The sequence below is a fragment of the Oncorhynchus gorbuscha genome, linkage group LG18 (genome assembly GCF_021184085.1).
Source record: "Oncorhynchus gorbuscha isolate QuinsamMale2020 ecotype Even-year linkage group LG18, OgorEven_v1.0, whole genome shotgun sequence".
Classification (NCBI taxonomy): domain Eukaryota; kingdom Metazoa; phylum Chordata; class Actinopteri; order Salmoniformes; family Salmonidae; genus Oncorhynchus; species Oncorhynchus gorbuscha.
The window spans coordinates 34,247,818-34,274,086 of record NC_060190.1 but is presented as its reverse complement, the minus strand read 5'-3'; the positions used below and the strand labels follow the sequence as shown (position 1 = coordinate 34,274,086).

The 26,269-nt window shown below is 42.0% G+C and overlaps 1 protein-coding gene across 3 annotated transcripts in view; it reads right to left on the bottom strand.

Moving 5' to 3' along the window:
• Nucleotides 1-26,269, bottom strand: part of LOC124002678 (inter-alpha-trypsin inhibitor heavy chain H3-like) — a 40,736-nt gene that overhangs the window by 5,708 nt on the left and 8,759 nt on the right. For 2 of the 3 annotated variants that reach the window (XM_046310299.1, XM_046310300.1), the window contains exons 2-13: nt 20,672-20,835; nt 20,417-20,521; nt 19,928-20,090; nt 19,635-19,745; nt 19,226-19,354; nt 19,026-19,142; nt 18,690-18,858; nt 17,050-17,160; nt 16,043-16,224; nt 14,689-14,868; nt 14,342-14,463; nt 3,229-3,449 (exon numbers count right to left, since the gene is read on the bottom strand). In XM_046310299.1, coding sequence (XP_046166255.1) covers nt 3,229-3,449; nt 14,342-14,463; nt 14,689-14,868; nt 16,043-16,224; nt 17,050-17,160; nt 18,690-18,858; nt 19,026-19,142; nt 19,226-19,354; nt 19,635-19,745; nt 19,928-20,090; nt 20,417-20,521; nt 20,672-20,835 — 1,774 coding nt within the window. Of the gene's footprint in view, nt 1-2,007; nt 2,041-3,228; nt 3,450-14,341; nt 14,464-14,688; nt 14,869-16,042; nt 16,225-17,049; nt 17,161-18,689; nt 18,859-19,025; nt 19,143-19,225; nt 19,355-19,634; nt 19,746-19,927; nt 20,091-20,416; nt 20,522-20,671; nt 20,836-26,269 lie in introns of all 3 variants that reach the window. The other variant, XM_046310297.1, reaches the window with a different exon arrangement.

The window sequence follows — 26,269 nt, the reverse complement described above, 5'->3', positions numbered from 1 at the left end:
CCAGAAGAACAGCAAAGGACCTTGTGAAGATGCTGGAGGAAACATCTACAAACGTATCTATATCCACAGTAAAACGAGTCCTATATTGACAAAACCTGAGAGGCCGCTCAGCAAGGAAGAAGTCACTGCTCCAAAACTGGCATAAACCGCTGCATCATGTTGTGGGGGTGCTTTGCTGCAGGGGGGACTAGTGCACTTCACAAAATAGATGGCACCATGAGGTAGGATAATTATGTGGATATATTGAAGCAACATCTCAAGACACCAGTCAGGAAGTTAAAGCTAGGTCGCAAATGGGTCTTCCAAATGGACAACAAAGTCAAGGTATTGGAGTGGCCAAGCCCTGACCTCAATCCTATAAAAAATTTGTTGGCAAAACTGAAAATGCGTGTGTGAGCAAGGAGGCCTACAAACCTGACTCTGTCAGGAGGAATGGGCCAGAATTCACCCAACGTGTTTTGGGAAGCTTGTAGAAGGCTACTCGAAACGTTTGACCCAAGTTAAACAATTTAAAGACAATGCTACCAAATACTCATTGAGTGTATGTAAACTTCTGACCAATTGGGAATGTGATGAAAGAAATAAAAGCTGAAATAATTCATTCTCTCTACTATTATTCTGACATTTCACGTTCTAAAATAAAGTGGTGATCCTAACTTTTTACCATGATTAAATGTCATGAATTGTGAAAAAAACGAGTTTAAATGTATTTGGCTAAGGTGTGTAAACTTCCGTCTTCAACTGTACTAATCTTAACTTAACCTGATCCCACTGATCTTGATGCTATTTATTCAGGTTTTAGTGTTTGTATATGTTCACATACAGTCATGGACAGTTTATTAGGGAACACCCATCTACTATTGGGTCAGACCCACCTTTGCCTCCATAACAGCTGGGGCATTGATTCTACAAGGTGTCTGAAACATTTGATGCTCAATTGGTATCAAGGGACCTAGCGTGTGACAGGAAAACATTCCCCACACCACCGCCTCTAGGCTGTACAGTTTACACCAGGCAGGATGGGGCCATTGACTCATGCTGCTTATGCCAAATCCTGACTCTGCCATCATTGTGATGCAACAGCATTCGTTGACTGTCCAGTGTTGGTGACCGTGTGCCCACTGGATCCACTTCTTGTTTTTAGATGTAGGAGTGGAACCCGGTGTGGTCGTCTGCTGCAATAGCAAATCCGTGACAAAAATCGATGAGTTGCGCATTCCGAGATGCCGTTCTGCACCCCACTGTTGTACTTCACCATTATTTCCTGTTTGTGGCCCACCTGTTGCCATTCTTGCCATTCTCCTTTGACCTTTCTGGTCACTCTCCATATACCTTTCTCATCGACTAACTGTTTTTGCCCACAGGACTGCTGCTGACTGGATGTTTTTTGTTTGTCACACCATTCTCGGTAAACTCTGGACACTGCCGTGTGCAAAAAGCCCAGGAAGGCAATGTTTCTGAGATTCTGGATCTGGCATACCTGACACCGGTGGTCATACCGTACTCAAAGTCTCTTAGGTCACTCGTTTTGCCCATCCTAACATTCAATTGAACAGTAACTGAATGCCTTGATGCCTGTCTGCCTGCTTTATATAGCAAGCCACAGCCACAAGACTCACTGTCTGTAGGAGCGATCCATTTTCGTGAACGGGGTGGTTACCTAATAAACTGGCCGGCGAGTGCATATTTTTACTGTAGTTATTTTCTTTACATTCTGTCCAACTACAAACACACATACTGCACAGACAAACGTGTATTTCACCAAAACATTGAGAAAAAACAGAGTCAAGTAACCGGAGAATAGATGAGAGGATGAGAGTGAAAGAGAGAGAGGGATAAAATAGAGAGAACATTTTGGTTAGAGTCAGTAGTGACTTCTGAATTTAACCTAGACAAGGGCCAGGATTCAATTCAATCGCTCTTCAAGCTCGCTTTATCGCAGTTTTGAATTTAATCCTGGCCAAAATAGAAGATTGAGTAAAATTAGGGGTAAGGTATTTGTCTTACCAGGAAGGTTTCGGGCTGACAATTTAGGCGGTCCTGGTAAACATAACATATATTTAAAGTTCATATACAGTTTATAATGTAAAGTTTATACTGTAGATTGACAGCCTTTGGTCTTTTATTTACGCCATTGACTCACACCATACATTAAAACTTCTTAGGGTTGAGATCCCGGTAACGGGATCGATATGACAACAGCCAGTGAAAGTGCAGGGCGCCAATTCAAAACAACAGAAATCTCATAATTAAAATTCCTCAAACATACAAGTATTTCAAACCATTTTAAAGATACACTTCTTGTTAACTTTTTAGGGATAGGGGGCAGCATTTTCACTTTGGATTAATTGCGTGCCCATAGTAAACTGCCTCCTACTCTGTCACAGATGCTAATATATGCATATTATTATTACTATTGGATAGAAAACACTCTGAAGTTTCTAAAACTGTTTGAATTATGTCTGTGAGTATAACAGACCACTTACCTTTGATGATCTTCATCAGAATGCACTCTTAGGAATCCCAGTTCCACAATAAATGTTTGTTTTGTTCGATAATGTCCATAATTTATGTCCAAATAGCTCCTTTGGTAAACAAATCCAAACTCACGAAGCGCGTTCACGAGGAGCAGACAAAAAGTAAAAAAGTTCCGTTACAGTCCATAGAAACATGTCAAATGTAGTATAGAATCCATCTTTAGGATATTTTTAAGATAAATCTTCAATAATGTTCCTACCGGAGAATTCCTTTGTCTTCAGAAATGCAATGGAACTCAAGCCAACTCTCACATGAACGAGCGTTATGAGCTCAAGGCATTTTGGCAGACCTCTGACTCATTCCCCACAACATGACCAATATCCCACTGTATCTTCAATAGGGAATGAGTTGAAAAACGACCAACCTCAGATTTCCCACTTCCTGGTTGGATTTTCTTCTCAGGTTTCAGTTCTGTTATACTCACAGACATCATTCAAACAGTTTTAGAAACTTCAGAGTGTTTTCTATCCAAATATACTAATACTATGCATATATTAGCAACTGGGACTGAGTAGCAGGCATTTTACTCTGGGCACCTTATTCATCCAAACTACTCAATACTGCCCCCCCAGCCTGTGTGGGGTGGTGTGTGCGTGTGTGCATGCTTGCCTTCGTGCGTGTGTGTGTGTTTATGTGTTTATGTGTGTGTGTGTGTGTGTGTGTGGTGATGATGATGATAGTTTTGCTCACTGTGGACTTGGTGGTTCAAGAAATGTAATGATGACCCGTAGTCGACTTGACTAGATTGTAGCCATTTCTTCCCCTCCTTGGGCTTGTGGGCCACCTGTGAGTCCTCTCCCTGGGGCTTGGTGACCACCATTGAGGTGAAAGGAGTCACAAAGCCGTACTTCAGACAAAGATCCAGGGCCTCCTTCTTCACCTTCTCCTTTGCCGTCCCACTCAACTGCACCCTGAAACAAACACACAAAAACACAGGTATAATAACTGTATTTGCATAAAAAAAATTACAAAATGTGATTTTCAAAAAATTTAAAGAGATAATCCATTACCGAATGAAACTCTTGTTAATTTGGTGATAGTCTATATTCTATGAGTTGGGTAAAACATGTATTTTCCCTGTGATTTAACAGCTAAGATAAGTGGTCCGTCAGTGAATTCAGGAAATTGCATTGTGCCACGTTCTCACAATAAGGTTCTTTTTAATGGAGATAGGGAGTAACACACATTTCATAATGCTTTTTAAAACATTACCTCTACTCCTGATTGCCATATCAGCCAATATATGGTATGGGCATACTTGTCTAGAACACATAAATCCTTTTATATCGTCATGACAAGGTATGTATTTTGCTAAGATGTGGTCAAACTAAACAGTGGACCAAATATTCAACTCAGTTTTTCTTTCAACGTCCATCACGCAACGCAATTCTCCCCCCTTGCCCTGTGTGTGTGTGTGTGTGTGTGTGTGCGTGCGTGCGTGTGTGTGTGTATTGGATGATGGTAAATTAACCAACAAATTTGAATACAATTTTACATTTTCATGAATTTGATCATATCGGGAGAGGACATTCAGAAAAAGTATGGGACTTGAACCTGCAAAACTTAATGCACTCTATCTGTAACAGATTCTAGTTATGGTAACAGAAGTCTGTATTGAGATCGGGCTTTTCTTCAGTGAGAAAATATGCCAAATGTAGGCCCAGTTCCATCTCACTCCATATTCTCCCACTGGGCTTCATCGCCTCACTGTATTTGGATGCTTCAGATTTATACATCCGGTGAAACATCTGGCACCTTGTACTATCTTTGGTATTATTGTGTGTACATTAGCTACACTAGTTAGCTAGAAAGCATGCTCAGAGAGAAAGAGAGAGAGCATTGCATCGTGGGTTTTGTAGTAGACTTGAGCTGCATCAGATTTCCACAACGATTTTCACGTTGCTCTTAATAACCTTATTAAAATGACAAAATTAAACATTTGTTCACAAACAATATTGTTATCATATATTTGTGTTATTTAACACTGTAAAGCATAGGAATGAATGGTTTGGGTGTAATGAACTGGGAATGTTTACGTTTGTGCTTTTCTAATAACCAATTTCTGTGTTCATGTAAGTGACTGATTGAACGTGCCTGGGAGAATTCCTCACTGTAGTATCTGCAATTTGGCAGTACGCCCAGACCCTTGTTTTGAGAACGATATCTCAGTTTCAAGGTCTCAGCTTGGAGAGAAGAAAGCCTTGTGAGGTATTGGTCTGTCACATGCATGAACCAGTATTGGTCGGTCACATGAATGAAGCAAATGTTAATGATGACTTAATTATGAATAATGAATAATAATGAATAAGCTAAAACATGTCATTGTTACTTTCTGTGTACGTACAGTGCCTTGCGAAAGTATTCGGCCCCTTGAACTTTGCGAACTTTTGCCACATTTCAGGCTTCAAACATAAAGATATAAAACTGTATTTTTTTGTGAGGAATCAACAACAAGTGGGACACAATCATGAAGTGGAACGACATTTATTGGATATTTCAAACTTTTTTAACATATCAAAAACTGAAAAATTGGGCCTGCAAAATTATTCAGCCCCCTTAAGTTAATACTTTGTCGCGCCACCTTTTTCTGAGATTACAGCTGTAAGTCGCTTGGGGTATGTCTCTATCAGTTTTGCACATCGAGAGACTGAAATTTTTTCCCATTCCTCCTTGCAAAACAGCTCGAGCTCAGTGAGGTTGGATGGAGAGCATTTGTGAACAGCAGTTTTCAGTTCTTTCCACAGATTCTCGATTGGATTCAGGTCTGGACTTTGACTTGGCCATTCTAACACCTGGATATGTTTATTTTTGAACCATTCCATTGTAGATTTTGCTGTATGTTTTGGATCATTGTCTTGTTGGAAGACACATCTCCGTCCCAGTCTCAGGTCTTTTGCAGACTCCATCAGGTTTTCTTCCAGAATGGTCCTTTATTTGGCTTGATCCATCTTCCCATCAATTTTAACCATCTTCCCTGTCCCTGCTGAAGAAAAGCAGGCCCAAACCATGATGCTGCCACCACCATGTTTGACAGTGGGGATGGTGTGTTCAGGGTGATGAGCTGTGTTGCTTTTACGCCAAACATAACGTTTTGCATTGTTGCCAAAAAGTTCAATTTTGGTTTCATCTGACCAGAGCAAGGTGGCTTGTGGCCAACTTTAAACGACACTTTTTATGGATATCTTTAAGAAATGGCTTTCTTCTTGCCACTCTTCCATAAAGGCCAGATTTTTGCAATATACGACTGATTGTTGTCCTATGGACAGAGTCTCCCACCTCAGCTGTAGATCTCTGCAGTTCATCCAGAGTGATCATGGGCCTCTTGGCTGCATCTCTGATCAGTCTTCTCCTTGTATGAGCTGAAAGTTTAGAGGGACGGCCAGGTCTTGGTAGATTTGCAGTGGTCTGATACTCCTTCCATTTCAATATTATCGCTTGCACAGTGCTCCTTGGGATGTTTAAAGCTTGGGAAATCTTTTTGTATCCAAATCCGGCTTTAAACTTCTTCACAACAGTATCTCGGCCCTGCCTGGTGTGTTCCTTGTTCTTCATGATGTTCTCTGCGCTTTTAACGGACCACTGAGACTATCACAGTGCAGGTGCATTTATACGGAGACTTGATTACACACAGGTGGATTGTATTTATCATCATTAGTCATTTAGGTCAACATTGGATCATTCAGAGATCCTCACTGAACTTCTGGAGAGAGTTTGCTGCACTGAAAGTAAAGGGGCTGAGTAATTTTGCACGCCCAATTTTTCAGTTTTTGATTTGTTAAAAAAGTTTGAAATATCCAATAAATGTCGTTCCACTTCATGATTGTGTCCCACTTGTTGTTGATTCCTCACAAAAAAACACAGTTTTATATCTTTATGTTTGAAGCCTGAAATGTGGCAAAAGGTTGCAAAGTTCAAGGGGGCGGAATACTTTCGCAAGGTACTGTATATAAGAGAACTAATGAGACTTCTCTGTTGGAGCTCCTGATCGACATGTATACATGGTGCATTGAGTTGGTTAGAACCTCCCCAGCGCGTTGAGAATAAAGGAAGATTCATAAAAATGTACTTTGAGTGTCCCCGTGTAGAATTTCCACGACAGGTGTATTATTCCTTTCAATTTAATTTAAAGAAATATCATCTCTATTATTCTCTGAATAATGTCCAATGATTAAATGTATGAATCGGAAACATATTGATTGATTTACTTGTTACTTTTACTATCTTCATTCTTGGCCAAAACAGGCGTTTTGGTAGTGACATCATTGTTTCGGTTGGGACCTGGCATATACAGTGCCTTCGGAAAGTACTTAGATCCCTTGACTTTTTCCACAGTTTGTTACGTTACAGCCTTATTCTAAAATGGATTAAATAAAAAATCCTCAGCAATCTATACACAGTATCCCATAATGACAAAGCGAAAACAGAAATGTTTGCAAAAAAATTAAATATGTATATATATATATATATATCTTATTTACATCCAGTTGAAATCATAAGTTTCTTGTTAAAAAAACTATAGTTTTGGCAAGTCGGTTAGGACATCTACTTTGTGCATGATGCAAGTAATTTTTCCAACAATTGTTTACAGACAGATTATTTCACTTATAATTCACTGTATCACAATTCCAGTGGGTCAGAAGTTTACATACACTAAGTTGACGATGCCTTTAAACAGCTTGGAAAATTCCAGAAAAATATGTCATGGATTTAGAAGCTTCTGATAGGCTTATTGACATCATTTGGTGTACCTGTGGATGTATTTCAAGGCCTACCTTCAACCTCATTGCCTCATTGGGAAAATCAAAAGAAATCAGCCAATACCTCAGAAAAATATGCCTGAAGGTATCACATTCATCTGTATCAACAATAGCATGCAAGTATAAACACCATCATACAGCTCAGGAAGGAGACACGTTCTGTCTCCTAGATATGAACATACTTTGGTGCGAAAAGTGCAAATCAATCCCAGAACAACAGCAAAGGACCATGTGAAGACGCCGGAGGAAACAGCTAAAAAAGTATCCATATCCACAGTAAAACGAGTCTTATATCGACAAAACCTGAAAGGCCGCTCAGCAAGGAAGAAGTCACTGCTCCAATCCCACCATAAAAAAGCCAGACTACGGTTTGCAACTGCACATGGGGACAAAGATCATACTTTTTGGAGAAATGTCCTCTGGTCTGATGAAAGGTAGTATAACTTTTTCATTACATTTCATTACATTTCATTATAGTACAACGGTTTGATTTGTCTAATCTTAGCAATTTCTTCTTAGCTAGCTACATAGCCGTCTTTGTATCAAAGATAATTGCGTAATTATCGTATTTCGTCGTCCTAACGTAGTCTACACTGCTATCTGCCCTGCAGCTAGCCAGTGCTACCGAATAGTAGCACTGTAGAAACTATTACACTCAACTGAACGACTTGATTAGTGTAGTGTTAGCTAGCTACATAGCTGTCTTTGCTGTCTTCGTATCCAAGATAATTGTGTAGTTTAGAGTGTGTAGTCTTAGAGTGATTATCTTAATTTACCGAGGTTAGCTAGCCAGCTATTTGTCGTCCTTAACGTAGGAGACACTGCTAGCTAGCCAACAGCTAGCCAACGTCTACCGAATAGAACTTCCGCACTCAACAACCCGGTCGCATTCCGCTTCGCTCCACAGGTAGTATCACATTTTCATTTCATTTCATTACAGTACAACGGTTTGATTTGTTTGATCGTAGCTAGCTACATAGCTAGCTACATAGCCGTCTTTGTATCAAAGATAATTGTGTAGTCTAGAGCGATTTTCTAGGTTAGCTAGCCAGCTATTGTCGTTCTTTTAACGCAACGTAACGTAAACAACACTGCTAGCTAGCCAGCTAGCCCCCGAATAGCAGCACTGTCGAAACTATTACACTCAACGGAACGACTTGATTAGTGTAGTGTCAACAACGCAGCCACTGCCAGCTAGCCTACAAAGTCAACAACGCAGCCACCGCCAGCTAGCCTACTTCAGCAGTACTGTATCATTTTAATCATTATAGTCAATAAGATTCTTGCTACGTAAGCTTAACTTTCTGAACATTCGAGACGTGTAGTCCACTTGTCATTCCAATCTCCTTTGCATTAGCGTAGCCTCTTCTGTAGCCTGTCAACTATGTGTCTGTCTATCCCTGTTCTCTCCTCTCTGCACAGACCATACAAACGCTCCACACCGCGTGGCCGCGGCCACCCTAATCTGGTGGTCCTAGCGCGCACGACCCACATGGAGTTCCAGGTCTCCGGTAGCCTCTGGAACTGCCGATCTGCGGCCAACAAGGCAGAGTTCATCTCAGCCTATGCCTCCCTCCAGTCCCTCGACTTCTTGGCACTGACGGAAACATGGATCACCACAGATAACACTGCCACTCCTACTGCTCTCTCTTCGTCCGCCCACGTGTTCTCGCACACCCCGAGAGCTTCTGGTCAGCGGGGTGGTGGCACCGGGATCCTCATCTCTCCCAAGTGGTCATTGTCTCTTTCTCCCCTTACCCATCTGTCTATCGCCTCCTTTGAATTCCATGCTGTCACAGTTACCAGCCCTTTCAAGCTTAACATCCTTATCATTTATCGCCCTCCAGGTTCCCTCGGAGAGTTCATCAATGAGCTTGATGCCTTGATAAGCTCCTTTCCTGAGGACGGCTCACCTCTCACAGTTCTGGGCGACTTTAACCTCCCCACGTCTACCTTTGACTCATTCCTCTCTGCCTCCTTCTTTCCACTCCTCTCCTCTTTTGACCTCACCCTCTCACCTTCCCCCTACTCACAAGGCAGGCAATACGCTCGACCTCATCTTTACTAGATGCTGTTCTTCCACTAACCTCATTGCAACTCCCCTCCAAGTCTCCGACCACTACCTTGTTTCCTTTTCCCTCTCGCTCTCATCCAACACTTCCCACACTGCCCCTACTCGGATGGTATCGCGCCGTCCCAACCTTCGCTCTCTCTCCCCCGCTACTCTCTCTTCTTCCATCCTATCATCTCTTCCCTCTGCTCAAACCTTCTCCAACCTATCGCCTGATTCTGCCTCCTCAACCCTCCTCTCCTCCCTTTCTGCATCCTTTGACTCTCTATGCCCCCTATCCTCCAGACCGGCTCGGTCCTCCCCTCCCGCTCCGTGGCTCGACGACTCATTGCGAGCTCACAGAACAGGGCTCCGGGCAGCCGAGCGGAAATGGAGGAAAACTCGCCTCCCTGCGGACCTGGCATCCTTTCGCTCCCTCCTCTCTACATTTTCCTCTTCTGTCTCTGCTGCTAAAGCCACTTTCTACCACTCTAAATTCCAAGCTTCTGCCTCTAACCCTAGGAAGCTCTTTGCCACCTTCTCCTCCCTCCTGAATCCTCCTCCCCCTCCCCCCCTCTTCCCTCTCTGCAGATGACTTCGTCAACCATTTTGAAAAGAAGGTCGACGACATCCGATCCTCGTTTGCTAAGTCAAACGACACCGCTGGTTCTGCTCACACTGCCCTACCCTGTGCTCTGACCTCTTTCTCCCCTCTCTCTCCAGATGAAATCTCGCGTCTTGTGACGGCCGGCCGCCCAACAACCTGCCCGCTTGACCCTATCCCCTCCTCTCTTCTCCAGACCATTTCCGGAGACCTTCTCCCTTACCTCACCTCGCTCATCAACTCATCCCTGACCGCTGGCTACGTCCCTTCCGTCTTCAAGAGAGCGAGAGTTGCACCCCTTCTGAAAAAAACCTACACTCGATCCCTCTGATGTCAACAACTACAGACCAGTATCCCTTCTTTCTTTTCTCTCCAAAACTCTTGAACGTGCTGTCCTTGGCCAGCTCTCCCGCTATCTCTCTCAGAATGACCTTCTTGATCCAAATCAGTCAGGTTTCAAGACTAGTCATTCAACTGAGACTGCTCTTCTCTGTATCACGGAGGCGCTCCGCACCGCTAAAGCTAACTCTCTCTCCTCTGCTCTCATCCTTCTAGACCTATCGGCTGCCTTCGATACTGTGAACCATCAGATCCTCCTCTCCACCCTCTTCCACCCTCTGTTCGCTGCTCTGGCCCCCCAATGGTGGAACAAACTCCCTCACGACGCCAGGACAGCGGAGTCAATCACCACCTTCCGGAGACACCTGAAACCCCACCTCTTTAAGGAATACCGAGGATAGGATAAGTAATCCTTCTCACCCCCTCCCCCCCTTTAAGATCTAGATGCACTATTGTAAAGTGACTGTTCCACTGGATGTCATAAGGTGAATGCACCAATTTGTAAGTCGCTCTGGATAAGAGCGTCTGCTAAATGACTTAAATGTAAATGTAATGAAACAAAAATAGAACTGTTTGGCCATAATGACCATCATTATGTTTGGAGGAAAAAAACCATGAAGCATGGGGGTGGCATCATCATGTTGTGGGAATTCTTTGCTGCAGGAGGGACTGGTGCACTTCACAAAATAGATGGCATCATGAGGTAGGAAAATTATGTGGATATATTGAAGCAACATCTCAAGACATCAGTCAGGAAGTTAAAGCTTGGTCGCAAATGGGTCTTCCAAATGGACAATGACCCCAAGCAAAATGGCTTAAGGACAACAACGTCAAGGTATTGGAGTGGCCGTCACAAAGCCCTGACCTCAATCTGAAAGAACATTTGTGGGCAGAACTGAAAAAGCGTGTGCGAGCAAGGAGGCCTACGAACCTGACTGAGTTTCACCAGCTCTGTCAGGAGGAATGGGCCAAAATTCACCCAATGTATTGCGGGAAGCTTGTGGAAGGCTACCTGAAAGGTTTGACCCAAGTTAAACAATTTAAAGGCAATGCTACCAAATACTCATTGAGTGTATGTAAACTTCTGACCCACTGGGAATATGATGAAATAAATAAAAGCTGAAATAATTCATTCTCTCTACTATTATTCTGACATTTCACAATCTTAAAATAAAGTGGTGATCCTAACTGACCTAAAACAGAGGATTTTTACTAGGATTAAATGTCAAGAATTGTGAAGTCTGAGTTTAATTGTATTTGTCTAAGGCATATGTAAACTTCCGACTTCAACTGTAAGTATTCAGACCTTTTAGTATGAGACTCAAAATGGAGCTCAGGTACATCCTATTTCAATTGATCATCCTTGAGATGTTTCTACAACTTGACTGGAGTCCACCTGTGGTAAATTCAATATTGGACATAATTTGGAAAGGCACACACCTGTCTATATGAGGTCCCACAGTTGACAGTGCATGTCATAGCAAAAACAAGGCCAAACAATTTCTGCTGCATTGAAGGTCCCCAAGAACACAGTGGCCTCCATTGTCCTTGAGATATTTCTACAACTTGATTGGAGTCCACCTGTGGTAAATTCAATTGATTGGACATCATTTGGTAAAGGAAGAAGTTTGATGGATTGGCCATCAAGGTGGATTGGCCAGACGGAAGCCACTCCTCAGTAAAAGGCAAACAACAGTCCTCTTGGAGTTTGCCAAAAGGCACCTAAAGGACTCTCAGACCATGAGAAACAAGATTCTCTGGTCTGATGAAACCAAAGCGGGTCGCGGATCTGTTAATGGTGGGTCGCGACCTGTCAGAGTAAATTGATACGCTCTGTTCAGTGCACTCTCTGAGTAGTAGCAGTGTTTCTGCTCAGTTTGGCAGCTGTGTGAGTGGGTGGAAAATGCGGCTTACCTGATCTTTTTTCCGCAGTATTCTTGAAGATCACTCCGTGACCCACACGCTGCAGTGCTGTTGTTTAGCAGCAGTTGATGCGCTGTCAGCCACTGCACCGGCTTGTCATCAAATGTACTCAAGCTAGCCACAGCAGGTTCTGACTGAGCTCAATTGTCATGAAACGCAAATACAGCAATGAGTTTTTCTCTCTTCAAACTTTGAGAAATAATGAGGAGTGCCCACAATGCGTTTTGTGCAGTGAAGTGCTTAGTAAAGAGTCTCAAAACAAACTCATTCAAACGACAGGTCCTGACCAAACAGCCACAGCATGACGGTAAACCCAGGAAGTTATTTCAGAACAGGGCAGTATGTCTCTGGAAACAGTGCTCCGACAGTGGTAAGTCAACAAGCAAGGCATTGTTGTCATTTTATAACAGGTGATGATAAGCAGAAAAAGGGAGTGCTATCTCATAGTAGTCGATGTGGAGTTATTTTGAGGTAATATGTACACGTAGGTAGAGTTAAAGTGATTATGCATAGCGGTCTCCTGCCTGGCAGAGAAAGCAGTACAGATGTTCTGATCCAGTTTGGCACCATATAAAATTACCTATGCGAGTCAGGGTTCTCAAATCTGGTATAGTTAAGAAACATGTAAAGAAACAGACTCAATACTGAGCATAACCTCAGGGTTGCACTGTCAAAATGTCCAGAATAGACCTGCAGTCACACATCTCTCATTAGGAGTGTATGTGTGTGTGTGTGTGTTCGCTCTGGATAAGAGCGTCTGCTAAATGACTTAAATGTAAATGTAAATGTGTGTGTGTGTGTGTGTGTGTGTGTGTGTGTGTGTGTGTGTGTGTGTGTGTGTGTGTGTGTGTGTGTGTGTGTGTGTGTGTGTGTGTGTGTGTGTGTGTGTGTGTGTGTGTGTGTGTGTGTGTGTGTGTGTGTGTGTGTGATCAATCAGTTTATTCCAGTTCAGAATAAAATGATTTATTGTATTTTAACAGCAACAGTTACAACCTATACTTTTTTTCAACAATAATTTCTACAGTAAGATGTACAGTAGGCCTGATAATTTTTAATCTGTACTGTTACTTAAGGTTGTACTGAGCATGTGGGTGTGTTCTGTTATCAAAGAGTTCAAAATTCTGACTTGTATTTTTAACAGCAACAGTTCCAACCTAGACAGATATGCAAGTGTTTTAAGGGGGAAAATAAACATGAATAGCTATTTATATGGGTATTTATTTTAATTGTTATTTGTCTATGTTGCATTTGTTAATGGACATAAGTGCAATGAAATGTACCAATATGTACGTATAGTTGTATGTTTTCGTAAGCTTGGGTCCCAGGAAAACACAGAATTTCTAATTTGGGTCCCAGGCTGAAAAAGGTTGAAGAACACCTGCTCTAGGATGTATTTGCTGCCAAAGGTGCTTCAACAAAGTACTGAGTGACTGAATACTTTACGTAAATATGATATTTCCATTTTTTTTTATATACATTTGAAAAATGTCTACAAATCTATTTTTGAAGATGACTGATTACATATTTTATTAATTAAATGTTTGTTTGCTTTTGTAAACATTTCATGTTAAAATACATCACATAATTAATTTTAAACTTCACTCAATGTAACACTTTTGTATGACTTAAATATTACTAGATATTAATATTAGAAATAATATTAGAAATATTGACAGGAATGGGAAAAAAGGTGCTTCTGCATTAATAAGCAGACCAAAGATGGTATTAACGATAAGTCATTTAAAAAAAACTGCACTCCTAAAATACTATTTCAGACCATAGCCTGCTGAATTTGCTAGATTTTTATAGAATAGTTTTTTGTTGTTGGCACAAATGAAAGTGTGGCACTGACTCGCCCATGAATGGATGTTTCAGCATTGTCTCAATGTGGAGCTTGGCATTTGACTCATGCTCGTGCAGTTACAAACCTGCTAGAGTTAGCAGCAGGCGGATGAACAATATCCACCATTGTAGTACAAATGAAGCCTGAGCTGGTGTGTGAAGCTAACTGAAGCTGGTTGGCTTTAGAAAACCCTGAGTAAATCTGGCTTGCTTTGTAGGATACCCCTCTTCATAGACACAGGTGCAAACATACCCAAACACAGACAATGTCATGCAAAGCAAACTCACTCTTTGTCCAGGAGCTGCTTTACAGTGAGGTAGGCCCACAGCCTCTGGATGTGGCTGTCAGAACTGGCTTCAATGGGCTCCTTCGTTGGTAATGTGTCAGAGTACATCACCCTATTGCTTTTCTGAAATAATCAAGACATCCTCACATCACAATACTAAACATTGACTTTATTGTATATATTGATGTTTGACTGAAATGTCTCTAAAGTACTGATACGGAGCAATTTTTTAAATCAACATTTTGTATATAAAAAAAAACAAAAGAACATACTAAACAAAGAACAGGACAGTATGGAGTGATCTGACCTATGGACTTGTAAAGGGGGGTAGAGCAGAGGTGACCTCACCGATATGGCTATGACTTCTGCGGTAAACATCTCTATGTTGTTGTCGGGGATCTGGCCAGCCACCACGATCTCAGAGCCGTTGTAATACTGGCTGAAGTTGGTTTGGGTCAGGTTAGCCCCACCCAGATATACCATCTGCACGTCCGTCAATAGGGGTGTAGCCACCTCTTCATAAAAGCCCTGTCAATCGTACAGTACAGTAGCCATTAGTCCCACCCCCTGCTCCTCCTTGTTCCCTCCCAAGTCAACTACAGTCAGATAAATGGAAAACAACCGTTTAAGCCTATGAGATAGGATTTTATTACACTTTATTAAGGGTTTTATTTTCAACTGGCGGTAAAGGAGGTGAAAGTGTTAAAAATTAGTTAGCAATTTTGTCATGTAAAAACTGTCGCACTAGTATTCAATCCCTTTGTTATGGCCTAAATAAGACCAGGAGTAAACATCAAAGTCACATACGTTGCATGGTAATAAAGATATGGGTAAAAATGTCTGACATTATATGGTGAAGTTATTAATTACACTGGATGGTGCCCTGACTCCTGACCCCTGGTGTGGCAGTAATACAGTCACCATAACAGCCCTACCTGTAAACTGTGTTTAGACATAGCATATTTAAAAACAAGTTGTTGTTTCGTTTTATTCGAATTTGATTCAAATGATTCACTCTGTCTTTTTAGCTCTTATCAATAATGAATTGAATCTTTCTCATTGACAACGTTTGTCCATGGCTCAGACGTGGTGCATTTTACACTAAGCCATTATCAGTGTGAATGTTAACAATATATTTCCATATTGAACCCATGTAATTACTGTTCAAAAACAAGTTCAATATATTTAGCAAATATGTGATAGGTCTACATTTGAGAATTTTGTTTCCGTAGGCTATTTAACAAACTTGCCTATAACGGACTAACAGTCTAGTTAGAGTTCATTACAATACATAAAAGACCGCAAATACGAAACTTGAAGCAACCACATACAGTATTTAGCCATGGGGCATGTTCTGATTGGCCAGTGAGGGATCAAGCCTCTACACACCTTCAACTTGTTTATTCATAAAAACCCAGCCTTTTCGTGCCACCGCCAGCTACTGGGCTCATAATTCCGGTTGTGAAAATAGCAAAAATATTTCTGACACGCCTCCGAAATTATAGCGCTACCATCAGGACTTAGATTAAAATTGCATTAGGTTTGTTAAAATAAAGCCTTAAAGCACTTTTGTATTCCAGCTAACGAAGCTCAGTTGGGAATTTAAAAAAATAGTTTTTGTTACAGGCTCAATTTTTTATGTTGAGATTTGTAAGAAAGAATTACAGTCCATTGCAGTGCCACACACTGTGTGTTACCTTACCTGCAACTGCAGAGCAGCATCAGAGTCTGTATATATTCTGCGTCCCACACCTCCGTTCTCCAGCGCCATCTTCTCCAGGAAGTCAAAGTTGACATCCATTCCAAAGCCGAGACAGTAAAGAGGGAATTTCTTACCAATAGCCTCCTTTATGTTCTCATGAATCTTTTCCAGGTTGGTCTCACCTGAGGAAAGTGAGATTGGCTTTCATTGTGTGTGTGTGTGTGTGTGTGCGTGTGTGTTTTTTGTTTAATTATTCTTGTGGGTACCAGAAGTCCTCACATGGATAGTAAAACAAAGACATTTTACCAGTCCCCACAAGGAGAAATGCTATTTTAGACTTATGGGTTAGGTTAATGGTTACAATTGGGGTTAGGTTTAGAATTTGGGTTAGGGTTAGGGGTTTGAGGTTAAGATTTTTGTTTTGATAAAACATTTTACCTCCCTTTTTCTTCCAAATGTCATGATATCCAATATGTAGTTGCAGTCTTGTCCCATCGTTACAACTCCCGTACGGACTCAGGAGAGGCGAAGGTCGAGAGTCATGCGTCCTCCGAAACACAACCCTGCCAAGCCGCACTGCTTCTTGACACACTGCTCACTTAACCTGGAAGCCAGCCACACCAATGTGTCAGAGGAAACATCGTCCAACTGGTTACCGTGTCATTGTGCATGTTCCCCGGCCAGCCACAGGAGTCGCTAGAGCGCAATGGGACAAGGACATCCCAGCTGGCCAAACCCTCCCCTAACTCTGATGACACTGGGCCAATTGTGAGCCACCTCATGGATCACCCGGTCACTGCTGCGACACAGCCCGGGATCGAACCCGGATCTGTAGTGACTTCTCTAGCACTATGATGCAGTGCCATAGACCGCTGTGACACTCGGGACACCCAAGGTTAGGCTTAGGGTTAAAGTTATGGTTAGGTTAAGGGTTAAGGAGGGTTAGGATGGGAATAAATTATTTGGTCCCCACAAGGATAGCAATACAAAACTGTGTGTGTGTGTACCTGTGGTTGGGTCTCCATCAGTGAGCAATATAAGAAGGGAGGCTGAGCCCTCTTGTGGGTGTCGGTTCAGCATGGCTGTGCCCTCCAACACAGCAGCATTGATGTTGGTGGCTAAGAAGAGAAGAGAGAGGAAAACACATTATGGATTAGCTGCTATTGTCACCAACTAGGCTGTAGTTCATATCTGCCATTACTTTACCCTGTGTGCCGTTTAAAGGGTTGGTGAGAGCCTTTGTCATTTAAGCCCTTTATCTACTTAACCAATCAGATAAACTCATGGATACCATTTGAATGACTCATGCGTGCTTGCTGTTCCAGTTTACTTCCAGTCATTGCGCTAGTTAGAATTGACTTGCGAAACTACCTTCAACATCCTTCATACTGGACACAGAGACAGAAAAATGGTATCCATGAGTTCATCTGACTCATGAGTACACCTTGTCAAAATCTCACTATCCCTTTAAGTGCTACAAAATTCTGCTATATCGTAACTGCTATGTAAATCTTTGAAAATAAGTAAGTAGGTAATGTGGTGCCTACTACGGGTCATACTAGGGTCACAAACGCACCGGTAGTCTTTGCCTGTGGATCTTCTATTGACCACACAGAGTGGGTCAACTACCACTACGCTGTAGGCCTGGATTATTCCGTGGTATGAGCCTCTTTCCCAGTGAGCGGGACTCCCTCTTCCCATCCTAGGCTGAGTTAGCAGAGAAGCTCTAGGCTCCACTTTATTAACCCCGGTCACCCCTCTTGGTCTATCTCTGCCTGCCGGAGGTTAGCTCAGCCCTTCCTACTGTTAACACTTCAAAGGTAGTTTGTGTCACAGTATATTACGCGCAAGCTGGGGCTATTTTTGTGTACAACACCAACCTTTATTTAACTTGGCAAGTCAGTTAAGAACAAATTCTTCTTTACAATGACAGCCTACACCGGCCAAACCCGGACGACTCTGGGTCAATTGTGCGCCGCCCTGTGGGATACCCAATCACGGCCGGTTGTGAAACAGCCGGGACTCAAACCAGGGTGTCTGAAGTGACGCCTCAAGCACTGAGGTGCAGTGCGCCGCTGCGCCACTCGGGAGAAATCCTATATTTACTTATTGTCCGCTCTGCGCCATTGTCCGGCTAACTACGTGTCATCCCGCCTTTCACGCAACCACAGGGCTAAACTATTTTTATAAGCGCGTCATAGTCTCAGACATTCCTGCTAGCGGCTGGTTTTCTCTTTCTAGTTTACCCTCCCGGGTGAGTCAAACTCGCTGTTCCGGGTATAGGGTTTCAGCTAAGACTAATTTCTTGAAATCATTTATTAGATGAAAGTTTGTCCTTACTCACTTCGTCTGAGTAACGACAAACTATAGATATCCAGTGCTCCTTTTGTGTCTTTTACACAGTTACCCCCTGTGGTTTCCTGTTCGAGCCCACGATATGGTCTGGGGACATCTAAGGTGAACCCCCTGAGCCTGTAGTTGTTACAACGCTACTCTTCTTCTTCAGCATTCTTCTTCTTCCGGCAGAGGAACATCTGCATACAGTCTACCCGCACCGGTCATTTATTCTCTGCCTTTTACTGGGTCCTGCCGCACTTTGGCTGCAGCTGCTTGTGGTTGAGGCCTTGCCTATAAGTAATAATTGTACCTCCTCTTTCATGGATGTGTCGTGCGAAGCTCTTGGCAGCCTCCAGGTTGTCCTGGTTGGCCGGCAGCAGCTCCTTCCTCCAGGTAGACACTGAGCTGTCGAACGTGATCAGGGCAAAGTGGTCGTCCTCCGCCAGGTCTCCCAGAATCTTCAACAAGGCCTCACGGGTCTGACAGATTGCAGTGCAATCAAAATACAATCAAATGCAACCAATTAACCACTCAATCAATGTGCATTGTCCCCTTCATTGAATATAAATATGTGGTGTATGTGTACATTGCTTAATCGCTAAGCCTTAAGCTGCATTACAACAAGGCAACACAGACACACACAAACCTGCTCCATTTTCCTGCCATGCATGGAACCACTCCGATCGATGATGAAGACCACATTCTTTGGAATGCGTGGTAGATTACTGGGGGCAAAGTGATGGACAAAATACCCCTCTGCCTCCTGAAGAGGGAATGAGAGACAGTGATTAAAGGATGGGGTAGAGATGAAGGAGTAATGCCAGAAAGAGGATGGAAGAAGTGTACATTGAGATCTCCCATGGATGTTTTCCTGTGGACGTCATAGGCGATGACCAGGTCTCCATTCAGGCCCTGCTCTCCACAGCTTTCACACTGGCTCTGCTGCTCCTTGCTGGGGTAGAAATGTACCCAGGCCTGGGGAGGGGTTGGTAGTTTACAGGTTCTGCTTTTTAAAAACACACCCTGCTTTACCCTACCCTGTTAGAATGAGCTAATTCGTATTAGCATTAACATGTCCAGAGGTGTGAAAATGTACATTTATGTCATTTATTTATCCAGAACAACGTATCGTATCGCACTTTAGGGTTAAGTGTCTTGCTCAAGGGCTCATAGACAGATTTCCTTTACCATGTAATGTATTGGGGTCTGGACTTTTTTATTGGTTAGCTCTACATTACCCTGTTTTGGACATTACCTCACTAGAAGCATGGGTTTTGGTGATGGCATTTGCCAGTGCTTCGGTGCTCAGCCCTCCTGTTATGTCCAGGAAGTTAATGCCTGGCAGCTCATTGATGTACACATCAATCTGGCCATAAGGAAGAGACAGAAATAAGGAGCAAGAAAACAACATCAACCTTAATATCAAATGACTCATCAATCATTGATCAATTCTCTCTCTCTCTCTCTGTCTCTGTCTCTGTCTCTGTCTCTGTCTCTGTCTCTGTCTCTGTCTCTGTCTCTGTCTCTCTCTCTCTCTCTCTCTCTCACCTTGAAGTCAGCAACAGGTTGCATGGGTCGAGCATGGATCAGCAGCTCGTACTTGCCCAGTCGGCGTTTCAGCAGCTCCTCATAGGTCAATTCAAAGGTCACCTTACTGAGCGCGGCCACAGTCACAGATGTCTTAAACTCCTCAAGGGTCCTCCCCACTGAACTTTAGGAGACAAAAAGGGGTACTGTCTAATACATAACAACACATGCATACTGTAGACACAGACACACTAGCCTTTTTTGCCATTTTTTGTGTAATGGGGTGGAGAGAAAATGCTAAAATGTTTAATGCTAATTTCCTACAACTCTACACATTTTGCCATGACTAATGCCATGTCCATACATACATGGCAAAATGTGTAGAGTGACTAACATAGTCAATGGTGGAGGTCAGGGCCCCTGGACATGTGCCCTGGGTGCCTGGTCAATAATTTGACTATGATTACTGTACTACAAGGTTTAGATAGTCCTGCACACACCCACACACACCTGACTATGCCAGCGCTTTGACCACGAGACACTGCCTGTGTGTACTGCTGCTGAGCCTCCTCCTTCTGTTTCACAATCCCATCATACGTCTGCCCCTCAATGGTCCTGAGAAAGACAAGAACGGCGGAAGAGAGAGAAAGATATAGAGAGGGAGAGACAGGAGGTAGGGTTACTATATGTGTGAGCATTTTTGTAATATTTGTGTAATACGTGTGTAAACTCATCTTAGACAGTGAAACATTCATGTAGACCTACATTTTGAATTTACTGATGAAAGCATTCTTGGGGATCTTGACATGGAATTCTATTTCCTGTGACTGGTCGATCCGATTGGCAACCCGGCTGGTGATGATAGTGGTTGCATAGCGACTGGTCACTGTGGAGTTGATGTGAAAGCTGTAGATGTCCCAGTCCCTGTTCTATAAAGGATAATGAAGCACCATCAACCCGCTGGGCATACCAAAAATGTTAACTTAATGGATAGGACTAAATCAAATACAAACTTTAAGAGCACATTAAATACCGTTTGAGTTTTGGTTGAGTTGGAGACGCAATTTCCAACATATCAATTATTAATTTATAGACAAACTGGAATTAAAGCCGGATGGAACCATCCATGCAGAAGATACATCTCCTTCAAATGTCGATATGTGGTTAAGTTGACAACCAAAAACAATTTGATATCACTAAATATAACATTTTAAATCAATCAGCGCTTGAAACCCAAAGCATATTGTATTGTCTATTTTTATTTAATTCCGGGTTGAATTGAAACAATAGTTGTTGATGATGTTGCAATTCATATATAGACTTACAGTGCTGTGAAAAAGAATTTGCCCCCTTCCTGATTTCTTATTGCACATTTGTCACACTTAAATGTTTCAGATCATCAAACAAATTGTTATATTACAAAAAGATAACCCAAGTAAACACTGTTGAATCAAGAAATCACTTAAACAGAACTAGTGAAGTACGCCCAAAGATCTCAAAAAGCAAGGCGACATGCCGCGATCCAAAGAAATTCAGGAACAGATGAGAAACAAAATAATTGACATCTAGCAGTCTGGAAAGGGTTACAAAGCCATTTCTAAAGTTTTGGGACCACAGCGAACCACGGTGAGAGCCATTATTAACAAATGGAGAAAATTTGGAACAGTGATGAATCTTCCCAGGAGTGGCCCCAATCGGGCAGCGATGACTCATCCAAGAGGTCACAAAAAAAAAACACAACAACATCTAAAGAACTGCAGCCCTCACTTGCCTCAGTTAAACTTCTTGGTGACAGGGGGCAGTATTTTCACGTCCGGATGAAATGCATGCCCAAATTCAACTGCCTGCTACTCATCCCCAGAAGATAAGATATGCATATTATTAGTAGATTTGGATGGAAAACACTCTGAAGTTTCTAAAACTTTTGGAATCATGTGTGTGAGTATAACATAACTTATGTAGCAGGCGAAACCCAGAGGAAAACCCATTCAGATTTTTTTTTTGAGGTCACTCTCTTTTTTCAATGGTTTTCCATTGGGAATCCAGATTTCTAAGGGACTTTCTTACAGTTCCTACCGCTTTCCACTGGATGTCACCAGTCGTTAGAATTTGGTTGAGGTTTTTCCTTTGTGTAATGAAGAAGTAGCCCTGTTCAAAACGAGGGTCACTTCAAGTGTATTGTTAGATAGATTAGTTTGTTTTCTTCCTGTATTGAACACAGATCATCCCGTCTTCAATTTTATCGATTATTCACTTACAAAAACCCCTGAAGTTGTATTACAAAAGTAGTTTGAAATGTTTTGCCAAAGTTTACCGGTAACTTTTGAGATATTTTGTAGTCACGTTGCGCAAGTTGGAACCGGTGTTAGCGTCCCACATATCCCAGAGAGGTTTTAAGGTCAGTGTTCATGACTCAACCATAAGAAAGAGACTGGGCAAAAATGGCATCCATGACAGAGTTCCAGGGCGAAAACCCTATTGACCACAAAAAGAACAAAGGCTCGTCTCACTTTTGGCAAAAAAAATCTTGATGTTGAGACGAGACTTTATGTTCTTTTTGGTTAACTTCTTCGAGATAGGGGGCACTCTTTTAATTATGGGATAAAAAACGTTCCCGTTTTAAACAAGATATTTTGTCACGAAAAGATGCTCGACTATGCATGTAATTGACAGCTTTGGAAATAAAAAACTCTGACGTTTCCAAAACTGCAAAAATATTATCTGTGAGTGCCCCAGAACTAATGCTACAGGCGAAACCAAGATGAAATTTCAAACAGGAAATGGTCCAGATTTTGAATGCCCTGTGTTCCAATGTCTCCTTATATGGCTGTGAATGCGCCAGGAATGAGCCTGCACTTTCTGTCGTTTCCCCAAGGTGTCTGCAGCATTGTGACGTATTTGTAGGCATATCATTGGAAGATTGACCATAAGAGACTACATTTACCAGGTGTCCGCCCGGTGTCCTGCGTCGAAATTATTGCGTAATCTCCAGGTCCATGCGCGTTCCATTTCTTCAGAGGAGAAACCAAACTGCCACGAATGATTTATCATCGATAGATATGTGAAAAACACCTTGAGGATTGATTCTAAACAACGTTTGCCATGTTTCTGTCGATATTATGGAGTTAATTTGGAAAAAAGTTCGCGTTGTAATGACTTAATTTTCGAGTTTTTTCTTACCTAAACGTGATGAACAAAACGGAGTGATTTGTCCTTCACAAATAATCTTTCTGGAAAAACTGAACATTTGCTATCTAACTGAGTCTCCTAATTGAAAACATCTGAAGTTCTTCAAAGGTAAATGATTTTATTTGAATGCTTTTCTTGTTTTTGTGAAAATGTTGCATGCTGAATGCCAGGCTTAATGCTATGCTAGGCTATCAATACTCTTACACAAATGCTTGTTTAGCTATGGTTCAAAGCATATTTTGAAAATCTGAGATGACAGTGTTGTTAACAAAAGGCTAAGCTTGAGAGCTAATATATTTATTTAATTTAATTTGCTATTTTCATGAATAGTTAACGTTGTGTTATGGTAATGAGCTTGAGGCTATAAATAGGATCCCGGATACAGGATTGCTCGTCGCAACAGGTTAACAGTGGTTTTCGCCTTGGAACTCTGCCATGTATGCCACTTTTGCCCTGTCTCTTTCTCAAGACTTTTGGGGAAGTATTCTGTGGACAAACGAGACAAAAGTTGAAGTTTTTGGAAGGTGTGCATCCCGTTACATCTGGTGTAAAAGTAACACAGCATTTCAGAAAAAGAACATCATACCAACAGTCAAATATGATGGTGGTAGTGTGATGGTCTGGGGCTGCGTTACTGCTTCAGGACCTGAATGACTTGCTGTGATTGATGGAACCATGAATTCTGCTCTCTACCAAAAAATCCTGAGGGAGAATGTCATCAGTTCGTGACCTCAAGCCAAAGAGCACTTGGGTTCTGCAGCAGGACAATGATCCAAAACACAACAGCAAATCCACCTCTGAATGGCTTTAAAAAAACAAAATTACGGTGTTGGAGTGGCTTAGCCTAGTCAAATCCGATTGAGATGCTGTGGCTTGACCTTAAAAAGGCAGTTCATGCTCGAAAACCCTCCAATGTGGCTGAATTAGAACAATTCTGCAACGAGTGGGTGAAAATTCCTCCACAGCGATGTGAAAGACTCATTGCCAGTTATCGCAAATGCTTGATTGCAGTTGCTGCTGAGGGTGGCACAACCAGTTATTAGGTTAAGGGGGCAATTACTTTTTACATAGGGCCATGGGGCCTTTTTTTCCCTTAATAAATAAAATCGGCATTTTGGTTATCTTTGTGTAACATTTAAATTAGTTTGATCTGAAACATTTAAGTGTGACAAATGTGAAGAAAAAATTAAAAATCAGGAAGAGGGAAATACTTTTTCACAGCATTGTATCATTGATGTTAAATGAGTGATAAAGTCTGGTGACATTTAACTGGTCTCTATTAAACCTAACCTTTGGAATGACTTCAATAGCACCAGTGAATCTGTTTCATTGTTAAGTGGAGATATCTCATCGATCATTCTCACGATGGAACATTGGTAACAGTCATTGACAAATATCATCGCTGGGCTTGGATAAAACCCTGGATGGGAGACCAAAGGAGAGCTGTAGATACAGATACATTCTCCAGTAGGAGGTGCTGCCCAGCCTATAGTTTTTGTTCTGACAGTTGATTGAACGGTGAAGATCTGGCGTTGTTTTAAAGGTACAGATTCAACATTTGTTTTTGGTCTGAAATTTGGTTTACCATGATGACATAATCTGTGGTTGAAATTTCCCTCTCAAAACAGTGTACGTGGATTACTTTTTTTTCCAAATGCAATGTATTTTCCATGTAGATTCCATGTCACAACACATTGACAAACTACGTTGAAACAACGTTGATTCAACCAGGTTGTGCCTAGTGGGCACACTGATTACTCTCTCAACATATGAATACATATGCAGTCTTTTTGTTGTGTGTGTCACGGTATTATAAAAAAAAAAAAAAAATGCTTAGTTGGAATTCCAATGTAGTAATTAAGCATTACATTTACCAATTACCATTACAAATGAGCATTTAATGACTGCATTTATATTTTTTTGCGTCCCGATTTAGGATTTAGAGATTGCATTGTAGAATTAGCACTGATAACCCTCTATAATATGTTGGCATGCTGCTGCTTGACACTGACACGCACAACAAAAAGGACTACATCTGTACACTCACTCGCGTGTGAATGTGTACGCGTGAGTGTCTTGTTTTGCACACTTTGTGCAAAATAATCAAATGCACTACTACAGGTTATTTCTTAACGTAGCTCTTTATTAGCTAGCTATAACTGGCATGTTCACGTATCGCCAACCAGGATCAAACTGCCCATGACCTAACCATTTGGGTGGTCTTAACCAATCATAGCACAGTATGATATGGCGGTAAAATGTTAACACATATGAATATTACATCCCCCTTCTTTTAAAACAAAAGAAAAAGGTTTACATATTCTAAGCGTTTCATTTGAATACATGCTCTGTAGTTTGAACTCAAGGTAAAGTAACCATTTATATTGCAATACTACACCAACAGAATAAACATAGACTCTGAAACAATAATCCAACATACTGTTACTTTTCAAACAAGGGATTCTCAGCAACTCAGCTTTCACTGTAGAAATAACATCTTAACATTTAAAACAAATACAATATCAAAGCATTTCAAGTGAACTTTCAATAACTAGTTTACAGTCTGGAACGCTTTTAGGGCAGCGATCCGCCTACACCCTTTGACATTTCACAGGTCTAGGACAGCTCTGGGCATGACCTCGCTTCCTGACCTTGTGCGATATGATGCTGAGCATGCTTCTGTGTCAGTCAACAGTTCTTGTGGTGTTTGCAGGTAAGGATGGTGTATGTTGTGTGTGTGTTTAGTCCATCACATTCTCTTTCAGGGGAACAGTTCATCTCGTCAGTGTGTTGTTCTTTTGTGTTCAGTAGGTGACGACGATTGCGGCGGTACACCTCTCCTTCTGCGTTGCGGATGTGATATGAACGGTCAGTGTCAGCTGGCTGGATGACGACTGCTGGCTTCCAGAGGCCATGCTCCTGGATTCTAACTGACTCTCCGTCGATCAGTGGTGGCAGTGGTCTAGCTGACCTGTCGCAGTATCGCTTTTGTTGTTGTTGTCTCTGTGCATGTTGTCCATGCATTTCCTTGTAGCTGATGACCTCAGGTTGCAGCTGCTGGTTGGTGCTGGGAAGGATTGAGCGAAGTTTGCGGCTCATCAACAGCTGGGCTGGTGATTTGAAGTTGTCAACTACTCTATTCAAGGAGGCTGAGGTATGGGTCTCTCCTGTCTG